Consider the following 26,831-nt stretch of genomic DNA (forward strand, 5'->3'; position numbering starts at 1 on the left):
AAGTGATTGGATAGTCCAACTAACTAAGTGATTGGATAGTCCAACTAACTAAGTGATGTGATAGTCCAACTAACTAAGTGATTGGATAGTCCAACTAACTAAGTGATTGGATAGTCCAACCAACTAAGTGATTGGATAGTCCAACTAACTAAGTGATTGGATAGTCCAACTAACTAAGTGATTGGATAGTCCAACTAACTAAGTGATTGGATAGTCCAACTAACTAAGTGATTGGATAGTCCAACTAACTAAGTGATGGGATAGTCCAACTAACTAAGTGATGTGATAGTCCAACTAACTAAGTGATTGGATAGTCCAACTAACTAAGTGATTGGATAGTCCAACTAACTAAGTGATGTGATAGTCCAACTAACTAAGTGATTGGATAGTCCAACTAACTAAGTGATTGGATAGTCCAACCAACTAAGTGATTGGATAGTCCAACTAACTAAGTGATTGGATAGTCCAACTAACTAAGTGATGTGATAGTCCAACTAACTAAGTGATTGGATAGTCCAACTAACTAAGTGATTGGATAGTCCAACTAACTAAGTGATGTGATAGTCCAACTAACTAAGTGATTGGATAGTCCAACTAACTAAGTGATTGGATAGTCCAACCAACTAAGTGATTGGATAGTCCAACTAACTAAGTGATTGGATAGTCCAACTAACTAAGTGATGTGATAGTCCAACTAACTAAGTGATTGGATAGTCCAACTAACTAAGTGATTGGATAGTCCAACTAACTAAGTGATTGGATAGTCCAACTAACTAAGTGATTGGATAGTCCAACTAACTAAGTGATTGGATAGTCCAACTAATTAAGTGATTGGATAGTCCAACTAACTAAGTGATTGGATAGTCCAACTAACTAAGTGATTGGATAGTCCAACTAACTAAGTGATTGGATAGTCCAACTAACTAAGTGATTGGATAGTCCAACTAACTAAGAAGCAAACTGGATCAATAGAGCAAGCAGTCATCAAAGTATAAAAAATAAATCTGAGAAATTGATCCGTGGTAATGAAAGTTCGTCTAACAGAGCAAAGACACAGTTTGTGCACAAGTAAAAGTCAAAAGTGTGTTGGATTAAAACCACTTGAACAAGTAGAATTTATCCCAAAAGTTTGGAGCATCTTTCATGCAAGAAAGTCTTCCTTCAATGTTTGTGTATGTGGACAAGCTGCTTCTGGACTTAATCACTGAAGTTCTTTCTTTGGCTGAAATGAAATCCGACTCTTCCTTCTTCAGGCCTTTGTCATGCAGAAGGCGAGCCGCTGACTCTGAAGGTCCAGGATGAAAAGATGGCGCAGCTGCTTGTACCGCCGGGACCAGACAGCTTTCGTCGCTTTAGTCGGGAGTCCCTCGCCGCAATCGAGAAGCAGATCGCTGACGAAAACGCCCAAGAACCGAAGGGGGAAAAGAAAAAGCGCAACGATGACGATGACCTCAAGCCCAGTCGTGACTTGGAAGCGGGCAAGTCCCTCCCCCTGGTCTACGGGGACGTCCCCAAAGGAATGGTGTCCACACCCCTGGAAGACTTGGATCCTTACTACAGCAATCAAAAGGTAGCTTTAGTTCACCTCAACTGACTCTTCTCAGTCTTGTCCACCAATGGACGGATCCTCAGTGCTGTCATGTAGCTTCCACAAGCAGTGCTGTCATGTAGCTTCCACAAGCAGTGCTGTCATGTAGCTTCCACAAGCAGTGCTGTCATGTAGCTTCCACAAGCAGTGCTGTCATGTAGCTTCCACAAGCAGTGCTGTCATGTAGCTTCCACAAGCAGACACAACCAAGCTTCCACAAGCAGACACAACCAAGTCACATTGCAGCAAAACCATCTGCAAATGTGTTTTTTTTTATCTGTGTGTGTGTGTGTGTGTGTGTGTGTGTGTGTGTGTGTGTGTGTGTGTGTGTGTGTGTGTGTGTGTGTGTGTGTGTGTGTGTGTGTGTGTGTGTGTGTTCTCCTATTTCTACACTTCTTGAGACACCAACAAGGAAAAGTAGCTTCCATAGGAGCAGCAGAGAAGAAGTTGGCAGCCAAGTGATCATGTGTTGGTCTCACGACTGAAAACCATTGCATCTAACAGAGAAGGTCTCATTTGTGGGGACATCCATCTAAGTGAGGGTGCTAACCCTAAGTGAGGGTGCTAACCCAAAGTGAGGGTGCTAACCCAAAGTGAGGGTGCTAACCCAAAGTGAGGGTGCTAACCCTAACCCTAAGTGAGGGTGCTAACCCTAACCCTAAGTGAGGGTGCTAACCCTAAGTGAGGGTGCTAACCCTAACCCTAAGTGAGGGTGCTAACCCTAACCCTAAGTGAGGGTGCTAACCCTAAGTGAGGGTGCTAACCCTAACCCTAAGTGAGGGTGCTAACCCTAAGTGAGGGTGCTAACCCTAAGTGAGGGTGCTAACCCTAACCCTAAGTGAGGGTGCTAACCCTAAGTGAGGGTGCTAACCCTAAGTGAGGGTGCTAACCCTAACCCAAAGTGAGGGTACTAACCCTAACCCAAAGTGAGGGTACTAACCCTAACCCTAAGTGAGGGTGCTAACCCTAAGTGAGGGTGCTAACCCTAAGTGAGGGTGCTAACCCTAACCCTAACACTAAGTGAGGGTGCTAACCCTAACCCTAACCCTAAGTGAGGGTGCTAACCCTAAGTGAGGGTGCTAACCCTAACCTTAAGTGAGGGTGCTAACGCTAAGTGAGGGTGCTCCCAAAAAGGAGGGGTTTGGTTTTTCACATTGACTGTGTGTCGCTTTTTAAAAGTGCTCCCCCTCTGGTCAACATATGAAGTAACAAGTGTGTAAAAATTGGAAGTGCTCCCCCTTTGTGTGTCTTAAATGTTTGTTCTAGTTTCCTTTTATGTGCATCTCAGTCTCTGTTTCTGTCTTTGTGTCTCTGTTTCTGTCTTTGTGTCTCTGTTTCTGTCTTTGTGTCTCTGTTTCTGTCTTTGTGTCTCTGTTTCTGTCTTTGTGTCTCTGTTTTTGTCTTTGTGTCTTTCTACTCGGCTGATGTAACTGTTGGCTGGGGGAGGGAGGGGGTGCATAGTAAACTCAACTTGTAACTCAAGTTACAACACGGGCACACACAAGCTAGAACACAGACACACAAGCTAGAACACAGACACACACAAGCTAGAACACAGACACACACAAGTTAGAACACAGACACACAAGCTAGAATACAGTCACACAAGCTAGAACACAGACACACAAGTTAGAACACAGACACACACAAGTTAGAACACAGACACACAAGCTAGAACACAGGCACACACAAGTTAGAACACAGACACACAAGCTAGAACACAGACACACACAAGTTAGAACACAGACACACAAGCTAGAATACAGTCACACAAGCTAGAACACAGACACACAAGTTAGAACACAGACACACACAAGCTAGAACACAGACACACAAGTTAGAACACAGACACACACAAGTTAGAACACAGACACACAAGCTAGAACACAGGCACACACAAGTTAGAACACAGACACACACAAGTTAGAACACAGACACACAAGCTAGAACACAGACACACACAAGCTAGAACACAAACACACACAAGTTAGAACACAGACACACACAAGTTAGAACACAGACACACACAAGCTAGAACACAGACACACAAGCTAGAACACAGACACACACAAGTTAGAACACAGACACACACAAGTTAGAACACAGACACACACAAGCTAGAACACAGACACACACAAGCTAGAACACAGACACACACAAGTTAGAACACAGACACACACAAGCTAGAACACAGACACACACAAGTTAGAACACAGACACACACAAGCTAGAACACAAACACACACAAGTTAGAACACAGACACACACAAGCTAGAACACAGACACACACAAGTTAGAACACAGACACACACAAGTTAGAACACAGACACACAAGCTAGAACACAGACACACACAAGTTAGAACACAGACACACACAAGCTAGAACACAGACACACACAAGTTAGAACGCGGACACACACAAGTTAGAAGGCAGACACACACAAGCTAGAACACAGACACACACAAGTTAGAACACAGACACACACAAGCTAGAACACAGACACACAAGCTAGAACACAGACACACACAAGCTAGAACACAGACACACACAAGTTAGAACACAGACACACAAGCTAGAATACAGTCACACAAGCTAGAACACAGACACACAAGTTAGAACACAGACACACACAAGTTAGAACACAGACACACAAGCTAGAACACAGGCACACACAAGTTAGAACACAGACACACACAAGTTAGAACACAGACACACAAGCTAGAACACAGACACACACAAGATAGAACACAGACACACACAAGCTAGAACACAGACACACACAAGTTAGAACACAGACACACACAAGCTAGAACACAAACACACACAAGTTAGAACACAGACACACACAAGTTAGAACACAGACACACACAAGCTAGAACACAGACACACAAGCTAGAACACAGACACACACAAGTTAGAACACAGACACACACAAGTTAGAACACAGACACACACAAGCTAGAACACAGACACACACAAGCTAGAACACAGACACACACAAGTTAGAACACAGACACACACAAGCTAGAACACAGACACACACAAGTTAGAACACAGACACACACAAGCTAGAACACAAACACACACAAGTTAGAACACAGACACACACAAGCTAGAACACAGACACACACAAGTTAGAACACAGACACACACAAGTTAGAACACAGACACACAAGCTAGAACACAGACACACACAAGTTAGAACACAGACACACACAAGCTAGAACACAGACACACACAAGTTAGAACGCGGACAAACACAAGTTAGAAGGCAGACACACACAAGCTAGAACACAGACACACACAAGTTAGAACACAGACACACACAAGCTAGAACACAGACACACACAAGCTAGAACACAGTCACACACACGCTAGAACACAGACACACACAAGTTAGAACACAGACACACAAGCTAGAACACAGACACACAAGCTAGAACACAGACACAAGTTAGAACACAGACACACACAAGTTAGAACACAGACACACAAGCTAGAACACAGGCACACACAAGTTAGAACACAGACACACACAAGTTAGAACACAGACACACACAAGTTAGAAGGCGGACACACACAAGCTAGAACACAGACACACACAAGTTAGAACACAGACACACACAAGCTAGAACACAGACACACAAGTTAGAAGGCAGACACACACACATAAGAACACAGACACACACAAGTTAGAAGGCGGACACACACAAGCTAGAACACAGACACACAAGTTAGAAGGCAGACACACACACACACACATTAGAACACAGACACACACAAGTTAGAAGGCAGACACACACACACATTAGAACACAGACACACACACACAAGTTAGAGGGCGGACACACACAAGCTAGAACACAGACACACACAAGTTAGAAGGCGGACACACACAAGTTAGAACACAGACACAGACAAGTTAGAACACAGACACACACAAGCTAGAACACAGACACACAAGTTAGAAGGCAGACACACACACATAAGAACACAGACACACACAAGTTAGAACACAGACACACACAAGTTAGAGGGCGGACACACACAAGCTAGAACACAGACACACACAAGTTAGAAGGCGGACACACACAAGTTAGAACACAGACACACACAAGTTAGAACACAGACACACACAAGCTAGAACACAGACACACACAAGCTAGAACACAGACACACAAGTTAGAAGGCAGACACACACACATAAGAACACAGACACACACAAGTTAGAACACAGACACACACAAGTTAGAAGGCGGACACACACAAGCTAGAACACAGACACACAAGTTAGAAGGCAGACACACACACACACACATTAGAACACAGACACACACAAGTTAGAAGGCAGACACACACACACATTAGAACACAGACACACACACACAAGTTAGAGGGCGGACACACACAAGCTAGAACACAGACACACACAAGTTAGAAGGCGGACACACACAAGTTAGAAGGCGGACACACACACGTTAGAACACAGACACACACAAGTTAGAAGGCAGACACACACAAGTTAGAAGGCGGACACACACATACGTTAGAACACAGACACACACAAGTTAGAAGGCGGACACACACACACGTTAAAACACAGACACACACAAGTTAGAAGGCGGACACACACACACGTTAGAACACAGACACACACACACAAGTTAGAAGGCGGACACACACACACGTTAGAACACAGACACACACAAGTTAGAAGGCAGACACACACAAGTTAGAAGGCGGACACACACACACGTTAGAACACAGACACACACAAGTTAGAAGGCGGTCACACACACACGTTAGAACACAGACACACACACACAAGTTAGAAGGCGGACACACACACACGTTAAAACACAGACACACACAAGTTAGAAGGCGGACACACACACACGTTAGAACACAGACACACACAAGTTAGAAGGCGGACACACACACACATTAGAACACAGACACACACAAGTTAGAAGGCGGACACACACACACGTTAAAACACAGACACACACAAGTTAGAAGGCGGACACACACACACGTTAGAACACAGACACACACACACAAGTTAGAAGGCGGACACACACACACGTTAGAACACAGACACACACAAGTTAGAAGGCGGACACACACACACATTAGAACACAGACACACACAAGTTAGAAGGCGGACACACACACACGTTAGAACACAGACACACACAAGTTAGAAGGCGGACACACACACACGTTAAAACACAGACACACACAAGTTAGAAGGCGGACACACACACACGTTAGAACACAGACACACACACACAAGTTAGAAGGCGGACACACACACACGTTAGAACACAGACACACACACACAAGTTAGAAGGCGGACACACACACATGTTAGAACACAGACACACACAAGTTAGAAGGCGGACACACACACACGTTAGAACACAGACACACACACACAAGTTAGAAGGCGGACACACACACACGTTAGAACACAGACACACACACACAAGTTAGAAGGCGGACACACACACATGTTAGAACACAGACACACACAAGTTAGAAGGCGGACACACACACACGTTAGAACACAGACACACACACACAAGTTAGAAGGCGGACACACACACACATGTTAGAACACAGACACACACAAGTTAGAAGGCAGACACACACAGATTGGCTTAGTCATTTGCAAAGTGTTTTGCTAGAATAATACTTCCATAAAGACATGTGTGCTTTCATACGACTTGAGAGGACAAAAGGAAGACGGAGCCAAGTCGAGATTGATTAGCGTGGACAAGAATAAAAGAGTGAGAGTGGACAAGAATAAAAGAGTGAGAGTGGAGAAGAATAAAAGAGTGAGAGTGGAGAAGAATAAAAGAGTGAGAGTGGACAAGAATAAAAGAGTGAGAGTGGAGAAGAATAAAAGAGTGAGAGTGGACAAGAATAAAAGAGTGAGAGTGGACAAGAATAAAAGAGTGAGAGTGGAGAAGAATAAAAGAGTGAGAGTGGACAAGAATAAAAGAGTGAGAGTGGAGAAGAATAAAAGAGTGAGAGTGGACAAGAATAAAAGAGTGAGAGTGGAGAAGAATAAAAGAGTGAGAGTGGACAAGAATAAAAGAGTGAGAGTGGACAAGAATAAAAGAGTGAGAGTGGAGAAGAATAAAAGAGTGAAAAGATGAGGTCCATCAGCAGTTGGTCAGTCCTGGTTAGAGAACAAGCGGGTCAAGTGTCTGTCCTGATATGATTCATCTTCTGTCTTTTTGTCTCCCCCTCAGACTTTTATAGTAATAAACAAAGGAAATGTCATCTTCCGTTTCAACGCTGCTTCTGCCTTGTATCTCTTGAATCCTTTTAACCCGCTGAGAAGAATATCCATTTGGATTTTGGTTCACTCATATCCTTTTTGCAATGTTTACCAAAGGTCATCTTTGCTCCCCAGCAGCTCGCTTTCAGGTGCTGGAGATCCACGGGCAATAAAGTACGATCTAATCTAATCTAATCTTCTGTACAACATCTGCAGCAACAATTCTTTCTAATTCAGCAACATTTCATCAATTCATGGAAACACAAACATCTCCATTGAAAAACAAAGCTTTAGTTTTTCATTTCTGCTGACAGTTCATTATCATTGTTTTAGTTATTGTTTTTACATCCATCCATTTTCTACCGCTTATTCGCTTTCGGGGTCGCGGGGGGCGCTGGCGCCTATCTCAGCTACAATCGGGCGGAAGGTGGGGTACACCCTGGACAAGTCGCCACCTCATCACAGGGCCAACACAGATAGACAGACAACATTCACACACTAGGGACCATTTAGTGTTGCCAATCAACCTATCCCCAGGTGCATGTCTTTGGAGGTGGGAGGGGCCTATCCCCAGGTGCATGTCTTTGGAGGTGGGAGGGGCCTATCCCCAGGTGCATGTCTTTGGAGGTGGGAGGGGCCTATCCCCAGGTGCATGTCTTTGGAAGTGGGAGGGGCCTATCCCCAGGTGCATGTCTTTGGCAGTGGGAGGGGCCTATCCCCAGGTGCATGTCCTTGGCGGTGGGAGGGGCCTATCCCCAGGTGCATGTCTTTGGCGGTGGGAGGGGCCTATCCCCAGGTGCATGTCCTTGGCGGTGGGAGGGGCCTATCCCCAGGTGCATGTCTTTGGCGGTGGGAGGGGCCTATCCCCAGGTGCATGTCCTTGGCGGTGGGAGGGGCCTATCCCCAGGTGCATGTCTTTGGCGGTGGGAGGGGCCCATCCCCAGGTGCATGTCTTTGGAAGTGGGAGGGGCCTATCCCCAGGTGCATGTCTTTGGAGGTGGGAGGGGCCTATCCCCAGGTGCATGTCTTTGGAGGTGGGAGGAAGCCGGAGTACCCGGAGGGAACCCACGCACTCACGGGGAGAACATGCAAACTCCACACAGAAAGATCCCGAGCCTGGATTTGAACCCAGGACTGCAGGACCTTCGTATTGTGAGGCAGACGCACTAACCCCTCTGCCACCATGAAGCCTTATTGTTTTTCGACACTGAAAAATGAAAAAAAAAAAAAAGAAAAATGAAATGAAAAAAAATAAAAAGATTGATTCATTTCATTTATATTTTGAAACATACAAGCAAAGTTATTTTTCAGTGTTATTGTTTTTCGACACTGAAAAATAACTCTGGTTGTATGTTTCAAAATATAAATGAAATGAATCAATCTTTTTATTTTTCATGACAAATATGATGAGTGTAAAGGAGCAAGAAGCGCTCCTGTGCCAGCACTTCAAAGCAAATCATGACCACTTCTGTTTCATGTTCATGATTCTGCGGCTATAAAATTGCCAGATTGTGTATTTAGTTACTTGTATGCCAATTCTGGGATACAGTATTTGAAAAATAACCAAGCTGGGTTTTTTTATGATTTAGGTTAGTTTTGAGCTCTTTCAAAGTTGTTCCCTCTAAAGTTCAGTGACACACATTTTTACACGTGAATGATCATTTATTTGATACATTTTACATCATTTCCATTTCAATCCGTTTCCGAATTGTTGCTTGAATACCAAATGTAAAAAGTACATTTGGTGTGTGCAGGACACACAATTGTAGTATTTAGCAGATCATGCAATCTTTTCAGATTGAGTTGAGTGAAGTCAAGTCTTATAGATGAATGCTATATGATTGTTCAGATATTGTATTTGTCAATGCAGTCTATTGGACTGGAGATGAATACACAATAGTGATTTTAGGAGCTCCTTTTCCTTGACCCCAGTGTGTACATTATTCAGCGTGGTGATCATGTGCACTATCCTCACCAACTGTGCATTTATGACACTCAATAAGCCGCCTGACTGGGCAAAGAATGTGGAGTAAGTATCTTATTTTCTCACACAGTAAAACCAATATTGATAGTCATGATGAAGACATTTGTTTTTGTCTCCAATAGATACACCTTTACTGGAATTTACACCTTTGAATCCCTGGTTAAAATTTTAGCCCGGGGGTTTTGCATAGGGAAGTTCACCTTTCTGAGGGATCCATGGAACTGGCTGGACTTCTCCGTCATTGTTATGGCGTGAGTATTTTCATGAAATGGTTATCACTTTAGCAACAGAGGAAGTGACACATGTTTATGGATGGCTTTGCATGTAGGGAATTTGGTACAATTCCTACAATAATATATGGCAGCTGTGTAATTTCAAGCCTTTTAATGAAAGGCAAACAAACATGTAACGTAACATCAGCAATGTACAAGTGTGTATTATCAGCGTGTCTCATATTTCTTAATTCCCAAGAGGCAGCATGGAAAGAATAAAAGAATGGGACATAAAGTTGGGGTACCTCACAACTTGGTTTCTAAAGAACATGTCTCTATACTTAAGAATAAAAAGAATGGGACATAAAGTTGGGGTACCTCACAACTTGGTTTCTAAAGAATATGTCTCCATACTTACATGGAAAGATGTGTCTGTAAGATAAGAGCGGCCTCAGTTCCAAACACAACCAGAGAGGCTTTGATAACCCTTGATGTATCGACCTTTTGTGCCTTTTTCACTCGTGACTTCTTCCAGGTCAAATCTCAAGTTTTAGTTGTATGTTTTCTTGCAGGTATGTCACCGAGTTCGTAAACCTCGGAAACTTTTCAGCTCTTCGCACATTTAGAGTACTGAGAGCTTTCAAGGCTATTTCTGTGATCCCAGGTAAGTCATGACAATTACGCAATATAAGGGATTATCTTGCATTGTTGTTCACACATCTGTTTGTCTTGGAATGCATTGAACTGTAATGCTTAGTACGTATTGCTACTTACAGTGCTCGTATGCGCTCACAGTGTGTCCATACTTGCATAGACTTACTTAAAACTATGACTATTACACGCCCTTTTGTGTGTCCATAGCTCTAATGCTAATGAGTGTGACTCCAAGAAGTGTTAGTGCACTGTAAACTCCAGCTACACATTCCGTGACTTTGCACTTGTCATTCATCAGCTCATTGAAATCTCAGGGCATTCAATCCATCGCTACTGGACTGTTTGGTTTGTGTTAGGAGACGTTTTGCCTCTCACCCGAGTAGGTTTCATCACTTCTTGCTCATAGACTTAGGTTGGTCAGATTTAGTCCGGCGGCTGGTGCCAATACCCCAAATATTTATACTCAAAACTATGATGGTGTGCCTGAGCAAGGACGGTTTTGGCCTATCGAAGAGAAAAACAACTGCTTTGATGCAAACAAGCAATCCTAACTGTCGAAGCCAGCGACAGTCGTTCAAGTGTCATTTCCCTTTGTTAGCATTGAAATATTGTGTGGCAGAAAGACTGCTGTGGATCGACGACTCCAGGTCCAAAAGAGTCTGAATAACCCACGTTAGCATTCCATTCAGTTGTAAACAAATGGCACAATTGGCGTTCTGCTCACCTTTCTAACTCCTGTTATTTGTTGGAGGCTAAATGGCTGTTTTCTCCAATGTGGACTTGCAGTCCAAAAAAGGCAACTTACTGTCTTTGACATCCTCACCTGTGAACTTGTTGTTTTTGTCCACATGAGTTCATGTGCTCAGTGAAGGCTTGCACTTCTTGGTTTCCGATATTCACCCATGTGTCATCCACATATCTGGAGCAATGACTTGGTGCTGTTCCGTTAAAAGAGCTCAGAGCTCTCTTGTCCATGTCCTCCACGTAAAGGTTTGCTACTATTTGGTGTAGAGATGACGCCAAGGCACAACCATGCTTTTGTCTGTGAAACATTGTCATCATTTCAAAGTATGTAGTGTTAAGGCAAAGTTACAGCTTTTGTTGAAATAGCTTATGCTGAATACCTACTTTTTGACTCACACCACATACTGGAACTCAAACTGGACGTTATGGTTTAGGTTTGGTTGATATCAGTACTTCAGTCATCAAACAACGGCATCATGTGAGAAATGGACATTGAAACAGTGTAGGTGTGACTTAGTAGGATATGTACAGCCAGCAGAGAACATAGTCAGTTCACATAGCATAAGAACAAGTATATACATTTGATTATTTACAATCCGGTGAGGTGGGATCTGGAGGGGGAGGGTGTTAGTCTAGGGTTGTGTTCTTTTAGTGCGCTTTTGAAGGAGGATAGAGATGCACTTACTCTTCCACCTGTTGGGAGTGCATTCCACATTGATGTGGCATAGAAGGAGAATGAGTTAAGACCTTTATTGGATGGGAATCTGGGTTTAGCGTGGTTTGTGGAGCTCCCCCTAGTGTTGTGGTTATGGCGCTCATTTACGTTAAGGAAATAGTTTGACATGTACTTGGGTATCAGGGAGGTGTAGTGCATTTTATAGACTAGGCTCAGTGCAAGTTGTTTTACTCGGTCCTCCACCCTGAGCCAGCCCACTTTGGACAAGTGGGTTGGATTGAGGTGTGATCTGGGGTGGAGGTCTAAAAGTAACCCGACTAACTTGACCTGGGATGTTTGGAGTCTAGATTTGAGGGTTTTGGAGGTGCTGGGGTACCAGGAGGTGCAAGCGTAATCAAGAAAGGGTTGAATGAGAGTTCCCGCTAGAATCTTCAAGGTGCTTTTATTGACCAGAGAGGAGATTCTGTAGAGGAATCTGGTTCTTTGGTTGACCTTTTTGATCACCTTGGTTGCCATTTTATCACAGGAAAGATTAGCCTCTAGAATGGAAGCTAGGTAGGTGATCTCATCCTTCCTGGTGATAACAATGTCACCCACTTTTATAGTCAAGTCACTGACCTTCTTAAGTTTGATATGGGACCCAAATAGGATGGATTCCCTTTTACCTAAGTGTATGGATAGCTTGTTGTCGGCGAGCCAGGTGCAAATATTGAGGAGTTCAGCACTGAGGATTTGTTCCACCTGTGACTTGTCCTTGACGGATACCAGCAGGGCCGAGTCATCCGCAAACAGGAACAATTCACAGTGTCATGCTGATGGCATGTCATTGACCTATATTAGGAACAGTTAAGGTCCTAGTATTCTGCCTTGGGGGACTCCACAGCTTACTGAGAGGGGAGGGGACGTGGTGCTGTTCACCTCTACCAGTATTTATAATGTCCAGCATGACCAGCAGTATTTATAATGTCCAGCATGACCGTGCCGCAGTATTTATAATGTCCAGCATGACCGTGCCGCAGTATTTATAATGTCCATCATGACCATGCCGCAGTATTTATAATGTCCAGCATGACCGTGCCGCAGTATTTATAATGTCCATCATGACCATGCCGCAGTATTTATAATGTCCAGCATGACCGTGCCGCAGTATTTATAATGTCCAGCATGACCGTGCCGCAGTATTTCTAATGTCCAGCATGACCGTGCCGCAGTATTTATAATGTCCAGCATGACCGTGCCGCAGTATTTATAATGTCCAGCATGACCGTGCCGCAGTATTTATAATGTCCAGCATTGACCGTGCCGCAGTATTTATAATGTCCAGCATGACCGTGCCGCAGTATTTATAATGTCCAGCATGACCGTGCCGCAGTATTTATAATGTCCAGCATGACCGTGCCGCAGTATTTATAATGTCCAGCATGACCATGCCGCAGTATTTATTATGTCCAGCATGACCATGCCGCAGTATTTATAATGTCCAGCATGACCGTGCCGCAGTATTTATAATGTCCATCATGACCGTGCCGCAGTATTTATAATGTCCAGCATGACCGTGCCGCAGTATTTATAATGTCCATCATGACCATGCCGCAGTATTTATAATGTCCAGCATGACCGTGCCGCAGTATTTCTAATGTCCAGCATGACCGTGCCGCAGTATTTATAATGTCCAGCATGTCCGTGCCGCAGTATTTATAATGTCCAGCATGACCATGCCGCAGTATTTATAATGTCCAGCATGACCATGCCGCAGTATTTATAATGTCCAGCATGACCATGCCGCAGTATTTATAATGTCCAGCATGACCATGCCGCAGTATTTATAATGTCCAGCATGTCCAGCAGTATTTATAATGTCCAGCATGACCATGCCGCAGTATTTATAATGTCCAGCATGACCATGCCGCAGTATTTATAATGTCCAGCATGACCGTGCCGCAGTATTTATAATGTCCAGCATGACCGTGCCGCAGTATTTATAATGTCCAGCATGTCCGTGCCGCAGTATTTATAATGTCCAGCATGACCATGCCGCAATATTTATAATGTCCAGCATGACCATGCCGCAGTATTTATAATGTCCAGCATGACCGTGCCGCAGTATTTATAATGTCCAGCATGACCATGCCGCAGTATTTATAATGTCCAGCATGACCGTGCCGCAGTATTTATAATGTCCAGCATGACCGTGCCGCAGTATTTATAATGTCCAGCATGACCGTGCCGTAGTATTTATAATGTCCAGCATGTCCGTGCCGCAGTATTTATAATGTCCAGCATGTCCGTGCCGCAGTATTTATAATGTCCATCATGACCATGCCGCAATATTTATAATGTCCAGCATGACCATGCCGCAATATTTATAATGTCCAGCATGACCATGCCGCAGTATTTATAATGTCCAGCATGACCAGCAGTATTTATAATGTCCAGCATGTCCAGCAGTATTTATAATGTCCAGCATGACCAGCAGTATTTATAATGTCCAGCATGACCAGCAGTATTTATAATGTCCAGCATGTCCAGCAGTATTTATAATGTCCAGCATGTCCGTGCCGCAGTATTTATAATGTCCAGCATGACCATGCCGCAATATTTATAATGTCCAGCATGACCATGCCGCAGTATTTATAATGTCCAGCATGACCAGCAGTATTTATAATGTCCAGCATGTCCAGCAGTATTTATAATGTCCAGCATGTCCGTGCCGCAGTATTTATAATGTCCAGCATGACCGTGCCGCAGTATTTATAATGTCCAGCATGACCATGCCGCAGTATTTATAATGTCCAGCATGACCGTGCCGCAGTATTTATAATGTCCAGCATGACCGTGCCGCAGTATTTATAATGTCCAGCATGACCGTGCCGTAGTATTTATAATGTCCAGCATGACCGTGCCGCAGTATTTATAATGTCCAGCATGACCATGCCGCAGTATTTATAATGTCCAGCACAGAGGCGTAACTAGACCTATTACTGTACTGGGGCACACCAGGGGCCTCACTAGACCTAATACTGTACTGGGGCACACCTGGGGCCTCACTAGACCTAATACTGTACTGGGACACACCTGGGGCCTCACTAGACCTAATACTGTACTGGGGCACACCTGGGGCCTCACTAGACCTAATACTGTACTGGGGCACACCAGGGGCCTCACTAGACCTAATACTGTACAGGGGCACACCTGGGGCCTCACTAGACCTAATACTGTACTGGGGCACACCTGGGGCCTCACTAGACCTAATACTGTACTGGGGCACACCTGGGGCCTCACTAGACCTAATACTGTACTGGGGCACACCTGGGGCGTCACTAGACCTAATACTGTACTGGGGCACACCTGGGGCCTCACTAGACCTAATACTGTACTGGGGCACACCAGGGGCCTCACTAGACCTAATACTGTACAGGGGCACACCTGGGGCCTCACTAGACCTAATACTGTACTGGGGCACACCTGGGGCCTCACTAGACCTAATACTGTACTGGGGCACACCTGGGGCCTCACTAGACCTAATACTGTACTGGGGCACACCAGGGGCCTCACTAGACCTAATACTGTACTGGGGCACACCTGGGGCCTCACTAGACCTAATACTGTACAGGGCACACCTGGGGCCTCACTAGACTTAATACTGTACTGGGGCACACCTGGGGCCTCACTAGACCTAATACTGTACAGGGGCACACCTGGGGCGTCACTAGACCTAATACTGTACTGGGGCACACCAGGGGCCTCACTAGACCTAATACTGTACAGGGGCACACCTGGGGCCTCACTAGACCTAATACTGTACAGGGGCACACCTGGGGCCTCACTAGACCTAATACTGTACAGGGGCACACCTGGGGCCTCACTAGACCTAATACTGTACTGGGGCACACCAGGGGCCTCACTAGACCTAATACTGTACTGGGGCACACCTGGGGCCTCACTAGACCTAATACTGTACAGGGGCACACCTGGGGCCTCACTAGACCTAATACTGTACTGGGGCACACCAGGGGCCTCACTAGACCTAATACTGTACTGGGGCACACCTGGGGCCTCACTAGACCTAATACTGTACAGGGGCACACCTGGGGCCTCACTAGACCTAATACTGTACTGGGGCACACCTGGGGCCTCACTAGACCTAATACTGTACTGGGGCACACCTGGGGCCTCACTAGACCTAATACTGTACTGGGGCACACCTGGGGCCTCACTAGACCTAATACTGTACTGGGGCACACCAGGGGCCTCACTAGACCTAATACTGTACAGGGGCACACCTGGGGCCTCACTAGACCTAATACTGTACAGGGGCACACCTGGGGCCTCACTAGACCTAATACTGTACAGGGGCACACCTGGGGCCTCACTAGACCTAATACTGTACTGGGGCACACCTGGGGCCTCACTAGACCTAATACTGTACAGGGGCACACCTGGGGCCTCACTAGACCTAATACTGTACTGGGGCACACCAGGGGCCTCACTAGACCTAATACTGTACAGGGGCACACCTGGGGCCTCACTAGACCTAATACTGTACTGGGGCACACCTGGGGCCTCACTAGACCTAATACTGTACTGGGGCACACCTGGGGCCTCACTAGACCTAATACTGTACTGGGGCACACCTGGGGCGTCACTAGACCTAATACTGTACTGGGGCACACCTGGGGCCTCACTAGACCTAATACTGTACTGGGGCACACCAGGGGCCTCACTAGACCTAATACTGTACAGGGGCACACCTGGGGCCTCACTAGACCTAATACTGTACTGGGGCACACCTGGGGCCTCACTAGACCTAATACTGTACTGGGGCACACCTGGGGCCTCACTAGACCTAATACTGTACTGGGGCACACCAGGGGCCTCACTAGACCTAATACTGTACTGGGGCACACCTGGGGCCTCACTAGACCTAATACTGTACAGGGCACACCTGGGGCCTCACTAGACTTAATACTGTACTGGGGCACACCTGGGGCCTCACTAGACCTAATACTGTACAGGGGCACACCTGGGGCGTCACTAGACCTAATACTGTACTGGGGCACACCAGGGGCCTCACTAGACCTAATACTGTACAGGGGCACACCTGGGGCCTCACTAGACCTAATACTGTACAGGGGCACACCTGGGGCCTCACTAGACCTAATACTGTACAGGGGCACACCTGGGGCCTCACTAGACCTAATACTGTACTGGGGCACACCAGGGGCCTCACTAGACCTAATACTGTACTGGGGCACACCTGGGGCCTCACTAGACCTAATACTGTACAGGGGCACACCTGGGGCCTCACTAGACCTAATACTGTACTGGGGCACACCAGGGGCCTCACTAGACCTAATACTGTACTGGGGCACACCTGGGGCCTCACTAGACCTAATACTGTACAGGGGCACACCTGGGGCCTCACTAGACCTAATACTGTACTGGGGCACACCTGGGGCCTCACTAGACCTAATACTGTACTGGGGCACACCTGGGGCCTCACTAGACCTAATACTGTACTGGGGCACACCTGGGGCCTCACTAGACCTAATACTGTACTGGGGCACACCAGGGGCCTCACTAGACCTAATACTGTACAGGGGCACACCTGGGGCCTCACTAGACCTAATACTGTACAGGGGCACACCTGGGGCCTCACTAGACCTAATACTGTACAGGGGCACACCTGGGGCCTCACTAGACCTAATACTGTACTGGGGCACACCTGGGGCCTCACTAGACCTAATACTGTACAGGGGCACACCTGGGGCCTCACTAGACCTAATACTGTACTGGGGCACACCAGGGGCCTCACTAGACCTAATACTGTACTGGGGCACACCAGGGGCCTCACTAGACCTAATACTGTACTGGGGCACACCTGGGGCCTCACTAGACCTAATACTGTACAGGGGCACACCTGGGGCCTCACTAGACCTAATACTGTACTGGGGCACACCAGGGGCCTCACTAGACCTAATACTGTACTGGGGCACACCTGGGGCCTCACTAGACCTAATACTGTACAGGGGCACACCTGGGGCCTCACTAGACCTAATACTGTACTGGGGCACACCAGGGGCCTCACTAGACCTAATACTGTACTGGGGCACACCTGGGGCCTCACTAGACCTAATACTGTACAGGGGCACACCTGGGGCCTCACTAGACCTAATACTGTACTGGGGCACACCTGGGGCGTCACTAGACCTAATACTGTACTGGGGCACACCTGGGGCCTCACTAGACCTAATACTGTACTGGGGCACACCTGGGGCCTCACTAGACCTAATACTGTACTGGGGCACACCTGGGGCGTCACTAGACCTAATACTGTACTGGGGCACACCTGGGGCCTCACTAGACCTAATACTGTACAGGGGCACACCTGGGGCCTCACTAGACCTAATACTGTACTGGGGCACACCTGGGGCCTCACTAGACCTAATACTGTACTGGGGCACACCTGGGGCCTCACTAGACCTAATACTGTACTGGGGCACACCTGGGGCCTCACTAGACCTAATACTGTACTGGGGCACACCTGGGGCCTCACTAGACCTAATACTGTACTGGGGCACACCTGGGGCCTCACTAGACCTAATACTGTACAGGGGCACACCTGGGGCCTCACTAGACCTAATACTGTACTGGGGCACACCTGGGGCGTCACTAGACCTAATACTGTACTGGGGCACACCAGGGGCCTCACTAGACCTAATACTGTACAGGGGCACACCTGGGGCCTCACTAGACCTAATACTGTACTGGGGCACACCTGGGGCGTCACTAGACCTAATACTGTACTGGGGCACACCTGGGGCCTCACTAGACCTAATACTGTACAGGGCACACCTGGGGCCTCACTAGACTTAATACTGTACTGGGGCACACCTGGGGCCTCACTAGACCTAATACTGTACAGGGGCACACCTGGGGCGTCACTAGACCTAATACTGTACTGGGGCACACCAGGGGCCTCACTAGACCTAATACTGTACAGGGGCACACCTGGGGCCTCACTAGACCTAATACTGTACAGGGGCACACCTGGGGCCTCACTAGACCTAATACTGTACAGGGGCACACCTGGGGCCTCACTAGACCTAATACTGTACTGGGGCACACCAGGGGCCTCACTAGACCTAATACTGTACTGGGGCACACCTGGGGCCTCACTAGACCTAATACTGTACAGGGGCACACCTGGGGCCTCACTAGACCTAATACTGTACTGGGGCACACCAGGGGCCTCACTAGACCTAATACTGTACTGGGGCACACCTGGGGCCTCACTAGACCTAATACTGTACAGGGGCACACCTGGGGCCTCACTAGACCTAATACTGTACTGGGGCACACCAGGGGCCTCACTAGACCTAATACTGTACTGGAGCACACCTGGGGCCTCACTAGACCTAATACTGTACTGGGGCACACCAGGGGCCTCACTAGACCTAATACTGTACAGGGGCACACCTGGGGCCTCACTAGACCTAATACTGTACAGGGGCACACCTGGGGCCTCACTAGACCTAATACTGTACAGGGGCACACCTGGGGCCTCACTAGACCTAATACTGTACTGGGGCACACCTGGGGCCTCACTAGACCTAATACTGTACAGGGGCACACCTGGGGCCTCACTAGACCTAATACTGTACTGGGGCACACCAGGGGCCTCACTAGACCTAATACTGTACTGGGGCACACCAGGGGCCTCACTAGACCTAATACTGTACTGGGGCACACCTGGGGCCTCACTAGACCTAATACTGTACAGGGGCACACCTGGGGCCTCACTAGACCTAATACTGTACTGGGGCACACCAGGGGCCTCACTAGACCTAATACTGTACTGGGGCACACCTGGGGCCTCACTAGACCTAATACTGTACAGGGGCACACCAGGGGCCTCACTAGACCTAATACTGTACTGGGGCACACCTGGGGCCTCACTAGACCTAATACTGTACAGGGGCACACCTGGGGCCTCACTAGACCTAATACTGTACTGGGGCACACCTGGGGCGTCACTAGACCTAATACTGTACTGGGGCACACCTGGGGCCTCACTAGACCTAATACTGTACAGGGGCACACCTGGGGCCTCACTAGACCTAATACTGTACTGGGGCACACCTGGGGCGTCACTAGACCTAATACTGTACTGGGGCACACCTGGGGCCTCACTAGACCTAATACTGTACTGGGGCACACCTGGGGCCTCACTAGACCTAATACTGTACTGGGGCACACCTGGGGCGTCACTAGACCTAATACTGTACTGGGGCACACCTGGGGCCTCACTAGACCTAATACTGTACAGGGGCACACCTGGGGCCTCACTAGACCTAATACTGTACTGGGGCACACCTGGGGCGTCACTAGACCTAATACTGTACTGGGGCACACCTGGGGCCTCACTAGACCTAATACTGTACTGGGGCACACCTGGGGCCTCACTAGACCTAATACTGTACTGGGGCACACCTGGGGCGTCACTAGACCTAATACTGTACTGGGGCACACCTGGGGCCTCACTAGACCTAATACTGTACAGGGGCACACCTGGGGCCTCACTAGACCTAATACTGTACTGGGGCACACCTGGGGCCTCACTAGACCTAATACTGTACTGGGGCACACCTGGGGCCTCACTAGACCTAATACTGTACTGGGGCACACCTGGGGCCTCACTAGACCTAATACTGTACTGGGGCACACCTGGGGCCTCACTAGACCTAATACTGTACTGGGGCACACCTGGGGCCTCACTAGACCTAATACTGTACTGGGGCACACCTGGGGCGTCACTAGACCTAATACTGTACTGGGGCACACCTGGGGCCTCACTAGACCTAATACTGTACAGGGGCACACCTGGGGCCTCACTAGACCTAATACTGTACTGGGGCACACCTGGGGCCTCACTAGACCTAATACTGTACTGGGGCACACCTGGGGCCTCACTAGACCTAATACTGTACTGGGGCACACCTGGGGCACAAATAATTCATGGGAGCGTGCAAAGCGCGCAAGCAAAAACATTTTTAGCACTTATTTATCATAAAAAAGACATAAGTAGTGCTTTAAACTCTGAAATCCTATCAGATGATGTTGTATGGATCTTTGATGAACCACCTGAAATGAACTTATGCATTTGACCTACTTGTGCACTTTTTGACTCCAGACTTCTAAACTGCTACTGGTAAAAACAAAAAGGAAGAGCAATGAATCTTTTTGAAATATTTATTGCAGTAATCATCTGCAAATTTAACATCTACAAAAGTAAAACAAAGAATAAAGCAGCCCTACATCTCTGGGTTCTTTTATATGATTTAATTTCCATTTATGGCAATGTGGCTAATCCTATTTCAGATACACAAAACTATCAAATATACACAAAACAATAAAGCCACAGTAGTCGAATAAATGAACAACTGTTGTGTGTCTGTTCAGGGAATCATTTTCTGAGAAGTAAACTGTAACGTCTCCTTTTCATTTTTGCAAAGTGGTCAATCACTCTGGACAGACATGGAAATATTACAGTAACTGTTATACAGTTGACCAGTGGTTCCCAACTGCTGTGACGCGACATAAAAGTGGATTGTGGGTCATTTTCAGTCACATGTGTGCATGAAAAAAAAAAGTTTAGGGAGAAGAAAATCAAATTGTGGCAACAAAACCAGATATTTTTTGCCATTTTTCTAGTGACTATTAGTGAGTATTTTAGCAAAAGGCAAAGCGACTAACAAGTTGGAGGAGGACTCAGGACAGACATGGAAATATAGTTTTTAAAAATCTAAATGGGGCAACAAAACCTGATATTTTTTTAAAAATCAAAATGGGGCAACAAAACCCGATATTTTCAGCCATCTTTCTGAAAACAAATACAGAAATGTTACTATTTTTTCTGGAAACAAAAGCAGATGCTTTAGCTGTAGCCATTTTTCTGGTGACAAAACAAGATTATTTTAGTCAAGTCACAGCGATTAACAAGACAAGTCTACTGTGCTATTTTTCTGTGAAATAAACTTGAATGATTTAAAAATTTGGCTCACGACTTGATGATATAGAAAAATTCTTCCTGAAGATAAAAGCATTTGAGAAGCACTCAACTCACACATGCTGACTCCAAATCATCTTTGATGCAGAAGCAGCAGACAATAACCAACATGATGTTCCATGTTGATTGGAAATTCCCCCGACAGCTCGTACAGCAAATGGATATGTTTGTCTTCATACAAGGAATAATGTTAGCTAACTTAGCATCAACTTAATGAATATGTTTGTCTTGATACAAGGAATAATGTTAGCTAACTTAGCATCAACTTAATGAATATGTTTGTCTTGATACAAGGAAGAACGTTAGCTAACTTAGCATCAACTTAATAAATATGTTTGTCTTGATACAAGGAAGAACGTTAGCTAACTTAGAATCAACTTAATGAATATGTTTGTCTTGATACAAGGAAGAAAGTTAGCTAACTTAGCATCAACTTAATGAATATGTTTGTCTTGATACAAGGAAGAAGGTTAGCTAACTTAGCATCAACTTAATGAATATGTTTGTCTTGATACAAGGAAGAAGGTTAGCTAACTTAGCATCAACTTAATGAATATGTTTGTCTTGATACAAGGAAGAAAGTTAGCTAACTTAGCATCAACTTAATGAATGTTTGTCTTGATACAAGGAAGAAAGTTAGCTAACTTAGCATCAACTTAATAAATATGTTTGTCTTGATACAAGGAAGAACGTTAGCTAACTTAGCATCAACTTAATGAATATGTTTGTCTTGATACAAGGAAGAACGTTAGCTAACTTAGCATCAACTTAATAAATATGTTTGTCTTGATACAAGGAAGAACGTTAGCTAACTTAGCATCAACTTAATGAATATGTTTGTCTTGATACAAGGAAGAACGTTAGCTAACTTAGCATCAACTTAATAAATATGTTTGTCTTGATACAAGGAAGAAGGTTAGCTAACTTAGCATCAACTTAATGAATATGTTTGTCTTGATACAAGGAAGAAGGTTAGCTAACTTAGCATCAACTTAATGAATATGTTTGTCTTGATACAAGGAAGAAAGTTAGCTAACTTAGCATCAACTTAATGAATGTTTGTCTTGATACAAGGAAGAAAGTTAGCTAACTTAGCATCAACTTAATAAATATGTTTGTCTTGATACAAGGAAGAACGTTAGCTAACTTAGCATCAACTTAATGAATATGTTTGTCTTGATACAAGGAAGAACGTTAGCTAACTTAGCATCAACTTAATAAATATGTTTGTCTTGATACAAGGAAGAACGTTAGCTAACTTAGCATCAACTTAATGAATATGTTTGTCTTGATACAAGGAAGAAGGTTAGCTAACTTAGCATCAACTTAATAAATATGTTTGTCTTGATACAAGGAAGAAGGTTAGCTAACTTAGCATCAACTTAATGAATATGTTTGTCTTGATACAAGGAAGAAAGTTAGCTAACTTAGCATCAACTTAATGAATGTTTGTCTTGATACAAGGAAGAAAGTTAGCTAACTTAGCATCAACTTAATAAATATGTTTGTCTTGATACAAGGAAGAAGGTTAGCTAACTTAGCATCAACTTAATGAATATGTTTGTCTTGATACAAGGAAGAAAGTTAGCTAACTTAGCATCAACTTAATGAATATGTTTGTCTTGATACAAGGAAGAAAGTTAGCTAACTTAGCATCAACTTAATGAATGTTTGTCTTGATACAAGGAAGAAAGTTAGCTAACTTAGCATCAACTTAATGAATATGTTTGTCTTGATACAAGGAAGAAAGTTAGCTAACTTAGCATCAACTTAAGACAATGATGTTGCCTAGCTAGCTAGGACTTCACTTACATCTCTCATTCCTGCTTCTTCCCTGCTGAGGGCCAATAACTTTCTGATATCCATCTAGGACAGAGGCGCTCACACCTTTTCTGCAGGCGAGCTACTTTTCAATTGACCAAGTCGAGGAGATCTACCTCATTCCTATTTATAATTTATATTTATTTATCTATGGAAGAGATATTTTTGTTAACAAGTTAATGGTGTTTAATGATAATACAAGCATGTTTAACACATGTAGATTCCTTTCTTTCATGAAGACAAGAATATACGTTGGTGTATTACCTGATTCTGATGACTTGCATTGATTGGAATCAGACAGTGGTGCTGATAACGTCCTTATTTTCAAATGGAGGAAAAAAAAAGTCCTCCTTTCTGTCCAATACCACATGAAAGTGGTTGGATTTGGCATCTCATTTGTACAACTTGCATACTCCTTTTTAAACACTTTGTTATGAGAGTAGCATATGTGTGTGGCCCTTTAATGTCTGGCAGCAGGTGAGTGACGTCAGTGAGTGTGCGGGTGGGCAAGCAAGTGAGAAAGCGGTCGCTGAGGGCGGGGGAGAAATACATTGGCATCAAACTCCGTAGCTTGCTAGCTTTCTGAGACTCTTATTTTGTTAGCACAGGCAGGATGAAACAGGTCTTTTATGGTGAAGACAGGAAGTGTGCAGTCGCTCTTTAGACTTTTGACAGTAGGTACGGAGTCTCTAGAAATAAAATGTGTTTCTCTGCGTCCGCCCTGTTAGTGATTTTTGTCTTAAATATGAGCTGGCAGCAGCCAGCGTCATCTCACAAGATCCTCGGGTGCCGAGAATGTCAAACAACTGACGAAAGTCAAGTCTTGGTATGATTTGATGATTGCTCATTTTGATGTCTATTTTTTAATGCCTGGCTTGAGATCGACTGACACACCCTCCGAGATCGACCAGTCGATCGCGATCAACGTAATGGGCACCCCTGATCTAGGAGTTACAGTTTGAGTCAAATCAAAATCAAAATAATTTAATTAACAAATTGTTGTTGGCTAACGTTACCTACCTCAGCAGTGATTCGCACCCCCCCACCCCCCCCCCCTCTCTCTCTCTCTCAACCGAAGTCTAGATCCACACGTGAATAAATTACCATATTAAGTAGCCATGTGCTCATTGTTAGTGGAGTGAATACAGTAGCAATCAATTACCATACTAAGTAGTATGTTCGCTGTTGTCTATGTTATGTAGACTTAAAACTCGGAAGCGTTTTTTTTTATTGGTGAATATTTTACTGGGGCACTGCAGGTCAACAGTGGGGCACGTGCCCCAGTGAAATCTGTCTGGCGACGCCCCTGGTCCAGCATGACCATGCCACAGTATTTATAATGTCCAGCAGTATTTGCCGGCGTCCACCTCATGTTTGATGTGCTGGCTCAGATAGAGAAGACGTGTCAGTGGAGTGCTTAGTTCTGAAGCCGGATTGGAATTTGTACATGAGTTTATTAGTAGAAAGATATCTATCCACCTGTTCATAAAATATTTTTTCCACTACTTTTGAAATGGAAGTGAGAATAGAAACATTCCCTTCCTTTTTTTAAAAAGGGGAGTTACTCTTGCTAACTTGAAATCTTTTGGTACTTGGCTTTGTTTAGTTGAGAGGTTTATCATATGTGTGATGATTGGACCAATGGTGGTGGACTTGCCCATGTACACCCACCTGGTTTTGGAGTATAAATATCTAGGGTTTTGGCACCAGCCGCCAGACTAGATCTGACAAATTTAAGTCTCGTACAAGATCTGACCAATCTAAGTCTATGAGAATGAACTGATGAAGCCTACTGAGGTAATAGTACCGGCCCCCGAGATTAGATCTGACCAATCTAAGTCTATGTGCATGAACTGATGAGGCCTACTGAGGTAATAGTACCGGCCCCGAGATTAGATCTGACCAATCTAAGTCTATGTGCATGAAGTGATGAGGCCTACTGAGGTAATAGTACCGGCCCCAAGACTAGATCTGACCAATCTAAGTCTATGTGCATGAACTGATGAGGCCTACTGAGGTAATAGTACCGGCCCCAAGATTAGATCTGACCAATCTAAGTCTATGTGCATGAAGCGATGAGGCCTACTGAGGTAATAGTACCGGCCCCAAGATTAGATCTGACCAATCTAAGTCTATGTGCATGAAGCGATGAGGCCTACTGAGGTAATAGTACCGGCCCCAAGATTAGATCTGACCAATCTAAGTCTATGTGCATGAAGTGATGAGGCCTACTGAGGTAATAGTACCGGCCCCAAGATTAGATCTGACCAATCTAAGTCTATGTGCATGAACTGATGAGGCCTACTGAGGTAATAGTACCGGCCCCAAGATTAGATCTGACCAATCTAAGTCTATGTGCATGAACTGATGAGGCCTACTGAGGTAATAGTACCGGCCCCAAGATTAGATCTGACCAATCTAAGTCTATGTGCATGAACTGATGAGGCCTACTGAGGTAATAGTACCGGCCCCCGAGATTAGATCTGACCAATCTAAGTCTATGTGCATGAACTGATGAGGCCTACTGAGGTAATAGTACCGGCCCCAAGATTAGATCTGACCAATCTAAGTCTATGTGCATGAAGTGATGAGGCCTACTGAGGTAATAGTACCGGCCCCAAGATTAGATCTGACCAATCTAAGTCTATGTGCATGAACTGATGAGGCCTACTGAGGTATTGGCACCGGCCCCAAGATTAGATCTGACCAATCTAAGTCTATGTGCATGAACTGATGAGGCCTACTGAGGTATTGGCACCGGCCCCAAGACTATATCTGACCAATCTAAGTCTA

At 45.4% G+C, this 26,831-nt stretch overlaps 1 protein-coding gene across 2 annotated transcripts in view; it reads left to right on the plus strand.

Moving 5' to 3' along the window:
- The window catches only part of LOC133537856 (sodium channel protein type 2 subunit alpha-like), a 137,564-nt gene that overhangs the window by 34,469 nt on the left and 76,264 nt on the right, over positions 1 to 26,831 (plus strand). The window contains exons 2-6 of one of the 2 annotated variants that reach the window (XM_061878941.1): positions 1,254 to 1,570; positions 7,850 to 7,968; positions 9,818 to 9,907; positions 9,985 to 10,113; positions 10,647 to 10,738. In XM_061878941.1, coding sequence (XP_061734925.1) covers positions 1,307 to 1,570; positions 7,850 to 7,968; positions 9,818 to 9,907; positions 9,985 to 10,113; positions 10,647 to 10,738 — 694 coding nt within the window. In that variant the 5' untranslated portion in view covers positions 1,254 to 1,306. Of the gene's footprint in view, positions 1 to 1,253; positions 1,571 to 7,849; positions 7,969 to 9,817; positions 9,908 to 9,984; positions 10,114 to 10,646; positions 10,739 to 26,831 lie in introns of those variants that run through there. The other variant, XM_061878939.1, reaches the window with a different exon arrangement.

Source organism: Nerophis ophidion, linkage group LG19 (assembly GCF_033978795.1).
Source record: "Nerophis ophidion isolate RoL-2023_Sa linkage group LG19, RoL_Noph_v1.0, whole genome shotgun sequence".
NCBI classification, from domain to species: domain Eukaryota; kingdom Metazoa; phylum Chordata; class Actinopteri; order Syngnathiformes; family Syngnathidae; genus Nerophis; species Nerophis ophidion.